The 9,075-nt window shown below is 35.5% G+C and overlaps 1 protein-coding gene across 4 annotated transcripts in view; it reads right to left on the bottom strand.

Moving 5' to 3' along the window:
- Positions 1-9,075, bottom strand: part of LOC100975257 (testis expressed protein 56) — a 42,957-nt gene that overhangs the window by 15,076 nt on the left and 18,806 nt on the right. For all 4 annotated transcript variants that reach the window (XR_008625552.2, XR_008625554.2, XR_008625553.2 and 1 more), the window contains exon 3: positions 24-246. Coding sequence is in view for 1 of the 4 variants with exons in the window: in XM_003806710.5 (XP_003806758.1) it covers positions 24-246 (223 nt within the window). In the remaining 3 variants the exon portion in view is untranslated. The remainder of the gene's footprint in view (positions 1-23; positions 247-9,075) is intronic.

Genomic DNA, 9,075 nt, shown 5'->3' with positions numbered 1-9,075 from the left:
TGTTTGGTAGTAGAGAGACTTACGTCTTTTGACATGAATTGTTGTTGCCAGGAACACTGGAACATGGTGCCTGGGGTCCTGCTTTGAAAAGCACTCACAGCATTACAGGCTGAAGTCATGTCTTTGAATGCCACTATAGCACTTTGATGTCCACAAACAGTGACTGACTGAATTGGGCCAAATGCTGACAGCCTACAGATCACTGACTTGAGGTCTTCAGTGGGTTGCATGTTCTTTTTCAGCCATCTAGCAAGGGAGCAAAATGGAAGGAATAGTATTACTAGAAAACAAATAAGAATCAAGAATAAGAATAAGAACCCAAATAAGAATCTTAGTTGGGTTTTTTTGCACAATTTAATAAAGAGGCATGAAGGGAAAACTGGGTCATTTCATAGGAAAGCAATGCTCTGTATGAGTAATTGTTTTCTTATTTGTTAGAGTCCCATTCTTGTTTAATGTGGTACTTTATGAAAGGCATCCCTGCAAGCTGCCTTGATTGTCCTTGTAACACCCTGTTTTGATTTCATAGCTATCACTTGACAAGGACTGAGGGTGTAATTCCAAGGGCTACAGAAAAGGATGGGATATTTTGCTTTTCTTAGTCTTCCTTTTGACCTTTCCTTCAAGGTCAAAGTTAGCTAACTCACCAAATCGCTTAACTTTTTAGTTCTAAATTTTTTATTCCAGTAATTGTAATCCAAGATGTTCAGTTTTATAGAAAATATAAGAATAGAAATAAGCATTAGTTTCAATTGAGCAGTTACTAGTGCTTAATGCCCATTATCATATTTTATCCACCAAAAACAATGCCAAAAATTAAAAATGAGGTAGGTCTGTTGCTACTACCCATTTTCAAGTAGGCATCCTGAGGAGGCATGGAGATTAAACGAGCTTCTCCAGAGTCAAACTCCCAGTAAATGTCAAAATGAAGATAAAAATCTAGGCAGAGTTCTCATTCCACAATGGCAGCACAAGCCAACTACTGCCCATTCCTCCCACAAATTACAACTAAAATCTCTAGAAGAAATACGAAAAAGAACTACTTGAGCATGCTGAAATTAATCAAAAGCAGGTGGATTGTGAAAGGGTGTCAAAATACAGAGAAGCAACTGCACAAGGATAAGTTTCCCAGATTACGAGAAATAAACACAATTGCTGGAATCTAACTCCTGAGCATGGTATTAGAAGTAAGGCAAAACTGCAATTACTTTTGCACCAACCTAATACTTTTGCCTCAGAGGCACACCCCTATTGTGGGGTGGTGCTGCGGTGACCGTGGAGTGGCCAGCCAAATAGAAGTTGAGGAAAACAAAAACACTTTGAAAAGGAAAAGGGCCCTCTGGGGGCTAAAGAGTGAAAGCAAGGAGAGAATCCCAGAGCCAAGAGAAAGAAGCTCTAATTCTGTGTATGAACCTAGATAAGTCTGATTCATAAGTGAGACAGACTCAAACCAGCATAGCAAAGGCTTTGGGAAGTGTACTGGGATTTTCACCACCACCCACAGAAGATCAAGACAGCTTGTAGTCTGAACCTAACCAGATTGATTCTTGCTAAAACAAAAACGGCATTTTCCAGATGATTGTAACATGATCCACAAAAACATAACTTCCATCCAATGCCACAATATAGTAAATATAGTAAATATCCAGGATCCATATGACATAATATTGGATCCATCCATACAATAGAATATCTAAGGCCCTGAGAAGAAGCTATCATATGGATCCAGGATCCATATGACATAATATTGGATCCATCCATACAATAGAATATCTAAGGCCCTGAGAAGAAGCTGTCATATGGATCCAGGATCCATATGACATAATATTTACAAAATGATGTGACATAAAAAGAAACATGGAAATGTGAACACTTGGACAGAAGGAGCAGAGTGAAACTTGTTGCAACATCCTGGCCTGTCTGTGGGCTGCCTACAGAAATGGTGTCTGTAATGTCCGACTCAGATATCAGACTGGAGACAGCAAATAGTTTTGATTTCAGGCTGGAAGCCACAGAAGGCAGTGGTGAGCAAGGCAGCACATGAAAACTACACAGGGATTGCTGCCCTGTGGACTTCTGAGGGCAGGAGATTACAGAGGAATACAATAGAATATCTAAGGCCCTAAGAAAAAGCTGCAGTGAGACTGTTTAGGAAATGAAGACCTTTAAAATCACCTGTGATGGGGACAGGGAGCACACACACATTCACAGGAAGGAAGCATGCCTAGAAAAGACCTGAGAAGACCTGGACTAATCTCAGATTAGTGAAGACCTCATGGACTTACAAATTAGTGAGGTCTTACATGCCAGTCTGCAAAGACTGGGAGAGTGGCCATATTTTTTTTAAATACCCAATTTTCAAAAAAAGATGATAAGGCATGCAAAGAACCAGGGAAAGATGGCCCATTCAAATAAACAAAACGCATCTCCAGAAACAGTTCTGGAAGAAACACAGGCATCAGGCTTACTAGACTTTAAAACAACTGTCAGCCAGGTGCGATGGCTTATGCCTATAATCCCAGCACTTTGGGAGGCCAAGGCAGTCAGATCACTTGAGGCCAGGAGTTTGAGACTAGCCTGGCCAACATAGTGAAACCCCATCTCTACTAAAAATACAAAAAAATTAGCAGAGCATGGCGCTGCACACCTGTAATCCCAGCTACTCAGGAGGCTGAGGCATGAGAATCACTGGAACCCAGGAGGCAGAGGTTGCAGTGAGCCAAGATCACATGACTGTGCTTCAGCCTGGGCAACAGAGTGAGAGTCTGTCTCAAAACAACAACAAAAAAACCCACAACTGTCAAATATACTCCCAGAACTGTAGAAAAACATGAACAAAGAACAAAGGAAAGTCAAGAAAACATATGAACAAAATGAGAATATCAACAAAGAAATTATAAAAAAAAATTGAGCTGAAAAGTACAATAACTGATTTGAAAATTTTATTAGAGGAGTTCAACAGCAAACTCAAATAAGTAGAAGAAAGAATAAGCAAATTTGAAAACAGCTCATTTGAAATTATTGAATTTGAGAAGCATACAGAAGAAAAAATAAAGTGAACAGAGGCTTAGGGACTTATGAGATGCCATCACACTGACCAATATATGCATAATGGGAGTCCCAGAAGGAGGTGAGAAAAATGAGAAGAGAGACTATTTGAATAAATAATAGCTGAAAACCTGCCAAATATGAGGAAAGACATGGATATACAAATCCAAGCTCAATGGTCTCCAAGTAGGACAAACCTGAAGAGACCCATACGAAGACACATAATCAAAGCTGACAAAAGTGCAAGATAAAGAGAATCTTGGAAGGCATCAAGAGAAAAGTGACTATGTACAAGAGATCTGCGATAAGACTATCAGAGTATTATTTCAGCAAGAACCTTGGAGACTAGAGGCAGTGGGGTGATATATTTAAAGTGCTGAAAATTAAAAAAAAAAAACTGTCAACTGAGAGTTCTATACCTGGTAAAATGTTTCTTCAAAAATGAGGGAGAAATTAAGACATTCCCATAAAAACAAAAGCTGAGGGAATTTATTATTACTACACTTGCCCTACAAGAAATGTTAAAGGAAGTCCTTCAGTTTGAAATGAAATAATGCTAGATAGTAACTGGAAGACAGATGAAAATATAAAGTTCTCCAGTAAAGGTAAATATATGAACAAATGTAAAAACAGTATTAATGTAATTTTGGTTTATAACTCCACTTTTGATTTTCTACAGGATTTAAGAGACAATTGCATAAAATAATTATGAATCTATGTTAATGGATATATAATATTAAACGGTATAATTTGTGACATCAATAACATAAAGGGAGAAAAGCTTTAAGGAAGTAGAGTTTTTATATGCAATTGAAGTTAAGTTGGTATCAATTAAGATAGATCATCATAACTCTAGGATGTTATATGTAATGCCCATGGTAAACACCAAGAAAATATACGCAAGCAGAAGTGAGAAAGGAATCAAAATATGCCATTACAACAACTTTAAACATGAAGGAAGGCAGTAATCAAGGAAATGAGGGAGAAAAAAACCTGTAAGGGACAGAGAAAACAACAAAATGGCAAAACTAATTGCTTTCTTTTCAGCAATTTAAATGTAATTGGATTGAAAACATATCAAAAATCATAAGTTGGCAGAGTGGATATAAAACCAGGATCAACTATATACTGTCTAAAAGAGTCTCACTTTAGATCTAAGGATATGAGTAGGGTGAAAGTGGAAGGATTAAAAAGATATTCCATGCCAATAGTAATAAAAAGAGAGCAGAAATGGCTATACTAATTGACAAAATAGACTTTAAGTCAAAAACTGTTAAAAGAGACAAAGACAGACATAATATAATGCTAAAAGTCTCAATTTACCAAGAAGATATGACAATTATAAACATATGCACTAAATATTAGAGCTCCAAAATATATGAAGCAAACATTGACAGAATTGAAGAATAAATGGCTCTACAATAATAGTAGAAAACTTCAATACCTCCACTTTCTTCAGTGGATAGAGAACCAGGTAGAAGATCATAGGGGAATATAGGACTTAAAAAAGACTATAGACCCACTGGACCCAACAGACACATACAGTACACTGCACTTAACGACAACAGAATATGTATTTTTTAAGTACACATGGAGCATTTTCCATATGTTAAGCCATAGGACATCTTAATAGATTTAAAAATTGAAATACAAAATATCATTTCTCATCACAATGAAATGAAACTAGAAGTTAACAGCAAAAACCTGGACAATTCACAAGTATGTAGAAATTAACACACTTTTAAATAACCAATGGGTCAAGAAAAATCACAAAGAAAAAATTTAAAATATCTTGACACAAATGAAAACACGACAAACCAAAACTTACGGGAGGATCTGAAAGCAGTGCTAAAATGTAAATTTGCAGCTGCAAACACATTAAGAAAAAAGAAAGATTTTGAATAAACAGCCTAGATTTACACCATAAGAAACTAGAAAAAGAACAAACTAAATCCAAAACTAGCAGAAAGAAGGAAAAAATAAAGATTAAAGATAAATAAATACTAGCAATGAAAATTCCAAAAACGAAATTGAGAAAAACCATTCAAATTATAATAACATCAAAAATAACCAAATTTAGGAATGAGTTTATCCAATGAGGCATAATACTTAGTGAAAACTACAAAACATTACTGAAATAAATTACAGAAGACATATAAATAAATGGGAAGACTTTACATGTTCACGGATTAAAAGACTTAGTATTATTGAGATATTAATACTATCCAAGGTGATTTGCAGATTTAATGTAATTCTATCAAGGTCCCAACAATGTGTTTGCAGATATGTAAAATGTATTCTAAAATGCATATGGAACCTTAAGGGACCCCAGATAGGCATAATTACCATACAATCCCACAGTTCCACTTCTGGGTATGTCTTAGTCCATTTTTCTTGCTATGATAGAATACCATAAACTGAGTAATTTATAAAGAAAATATATTTATTTGGCTCATGGTTCTGGAGCCTGGGAATCCAAGATTGAGGGGCCACATGTGGTAAGGGTCTTCTTGCTGCATCATATCACGGCAAAGGCATAGCATGTCAAGGAACCACAGACGTGAAACAGAGAGAAAAAGGAGATTGACCTTCTGACATACTAACCCACTCCCACAATAATGGCATTAATCCACTCAGGAGAGCAGAACCCTCATGACCTAATCACACCTTAAAGGTCTCACCTTTCAATACATCACATAGCAATTAAATTTCTTTTCTTTTTTTGCCACGAAAAGATTGTTTTATTCCATGAAAATATTCTCAACAGAAAACACTACCTTTAAATGAAGGATTTACCATTAAGAAATCAACATGTGCACAAAAAGAGTAAAAATTACCAAAAAATTAAAGATTTTTGGGGACATTTCACATGTTTAAAATTTAAGAATGATTTAAACTGTGCAAATACTGATGTCTTTCCTATTATAATAGCCCATATACAGGTTGCACTATTCCACGTCAAGGAACTTGCCTGCTACAGAAGCAAATCCTGCTTTTAGAAAAACAAACAGTGGCTTGAAAAGAACAGTTAGTCCTTACAAGAAAGTCTTAAACTTTGCCCTCTGTGGCTGTTAACCAAAAAACCATAAGCATTTCAGGCTTTGTACAGAAGACAAACACAGCCAGATCACATTTCCTCCTCATTGCTAACCTTTAAAATAAAAATAGCACTAGATTTTAAAACTACTTCATGTAGTCTGTCAGTACTGAATAACGTCACATTATATAAATAACCCTGTAGCTGCAAAGGTAATACAATATATGTCAGCTGTGTAACAGTGGTGACTTGATCTTATGAAGGCAGTAACTTTCACACAATTGTCATTCGGCTTTAGTAAAACTGGTAGTATGATTCAAATAACACTGGGAAAAAGTTATTAAAGCAGTCACACAGCTTCTAAAATATTGCTTAAAATTCAATAATACACAAACCATTTCACATTATTTCTCCCCTCAAAACAGTAAAGAACCAAATTAATGAAGATTCAGTGGTACAAATAACCCCCCACCTGCCCCATCTCCCTATTACAACACCACTAAGAACTTAGTTAAGATACAAGTCGTTAACAGAATCACAAATGCGAGGCAGGACACCATGAGCAACAGGAGCACTAACAACAATATATTTACAAGTATAAACATACATAAATTCCATTTTACAAGTAAAAGTGCACATAGATCATTACAAAGTTTCACTAAATTTTATCAGGTTCAAACAAAAGCATCACGTGGAAACATTATCACTGTAATTATCAAACATGATCGTCATAACCCCAAATAAAAAGACAACTGGGGGAGGTCCATAAAACTTCTCATAAAAACACTGAGGAAATTAAAATGGACTTGGACACGTCTTTAGTTTGATGCATAAATCTGAAGATGCACCACTGTATATGGTAGAGCTCTAATAGCCACCTACCAAGGCTACATCGGCAGCTGCAGCGGTGCTGCAGAGTTAAAGGAGGTGGCACTGAGCTGACACATGAAGCCCTTGGTGGGATACTGTAGTGGTAGTGTTGGCAATCAACAGATTTTATTCACAAACAAAATCTGTTTTATTCACTTAAGAGCTAGACCGGGTGATTTATTTTGCAACTCTCTTTAAATCTATTTAAATAGATTATGTGCTACGCACTTATTTTCTTCCTTTAGGAAACCAAAGTTAAGAAAAGGGAAGAAAATGAAAATGATGTTATTATTTTACCAAGTTATCCAACTACTATTTTTCTTCCTGGAAACTGTAGCTACAAATTCAAACTTCTAGAAGAAACCACTCTTTGGGGAGTCGGCTTTCCATAGCATTTCAGAGCAGTTTCACTTATTCAAATCCACTAGAGTCACTGTGTTTTCTGAAGTAAAGGGGCAGACAGCATTACTATCCATGAATTCCTGTCCAATAAATTAAATTATGTTTGTAAGGCAGAAAAACACAAATCCTTCACACAGACTTAAGCAGGACATAAAGCAAAAGGCATCAATTAAGCTTCACACCAACGTTACTCAAACAGTAAAGTGACATGGCAATTAAATTTCAACATGAGTTTTGGAGAAGAACTTTAAACCATAGCAGAGTATATACCGCAAATAATTGACTAGCAGAGACTTGAACAGATATTTGCATACAAAGCATTATTCACAAGATAGAAAAGTAAAAACAACCCAAGTGTCCATCAACAGATGAATGGATCAACAAAATGTAGTCTATACATAGAATGAAATATTATCAGCCTTAAAAAAGAATAAAATTCTGATACATGCTACAACATGGATGAACCTTGAAGACATTATGCCAAGTGAAATAAGCCAGACACAAAAGGACAAATATTGTATGATTCAATAGGCAAATTCATAGAGTCAGAAAATAGAATAATGGTTACCAGGTGCTGAGAAGAAAAAGGGGTAGAAAATTAATGTTTAAAGGAGAGACAGTTTCATTATAGGATGATGAAAATGTTCTGGAGAAGGATAGTGACGATGGTTGCATAACAATGGGAATGTGCTTAATGCCACTAACTTAATTACACTTAAGCACTTAAAATGGTAAATCTTATGTTATGCACATTTTACTATAAGAAATATTTTTAAAAAGCAATGCAATTCACCATATTAATAGAATAAACATATTATTAATAGATACAGAGAAAGCATTTGACAAAATTCTACATTCATGTGTGATAAAAACAAACTAGAAACAGTAGGGAACTTCTCAAACTTATAAAAGGAATCTGCAGAAACCTAGAGTAAATAAAACACTGAATTGTTTTTTCTCTGAGATTGAGAAAAAAAATGAAAGATGTCTGCTTTTACCACATCTGTTCAACATTGTGCTGAAAATCTTAGTCATTGCAATAAGGCAAAGAAAGGAAATAAAAGACAAAGAATGGAAAACAAGATGTAAAAATGTTTCTCTATTTGCAGATAATATGACTATTTACATTAAAAAAAAATCCCAAGGAATTATATGATCCAGCAATGCCACTTCTGGGTATTTATCCAAAAGAATTGAAATCAAAATCTTGAAGAGACATTAACACCTCTATATTCATTGCAGCACCATTCACAATAGCCAAAGTATGGGAAAAATGTAAATCTTCATTGACAGAGAAGCGGATAAAGAAAATGTGGTATATACGTACAATGAAGTACTAGTCAGCCTTTTAAAAGACAGAAATTCTGTAATATGTGACAACGTAGACGCACCTTGAGGACACGCTAAGTGAAATAAGCCAGTCACAGAAATAATGCATGATTCCATTTATATGAGGCATCTAAAACAGTCAAATTCATAGAATCAAAGAGCGTAATGATGGTTACATCCCAGGGCGTTGTGGGAGGGGGAAATGGGAATTAATGATCAACAGGCTTAAAGTTTCAGGCAATCAGGATGAATCAGCTCTAAATACCTGCTTACAACACTGTTCACAATAATGTATTGCACGCTTAAAAATTGTTGAGAGGTTTGTTAAGACCTCATGTAAAGTGTTCTTATCACAATAAAAGAGAAATCCCAGGGAATCTAAAAAATAG

This window comes from Pan paniscus, chromosome 5 (assembly GCF_029289425.2).
Source record: "Pan paniscus chromosome 5, NHGRI_mPanPan1-v2.0_pri, whole genome shotgun sequence".
NCBI classification, from domain to species: Eukaryota; Metazoa; Chordata; class Mammalia; order Primates; family Hominidae; genus Pan; species Pan paniscus.
The sequence above is the reverse complement of the archived record's forward strand: the minus strand, read 5'-3'. Positions and strand labels throughout refer to the sequence as shown.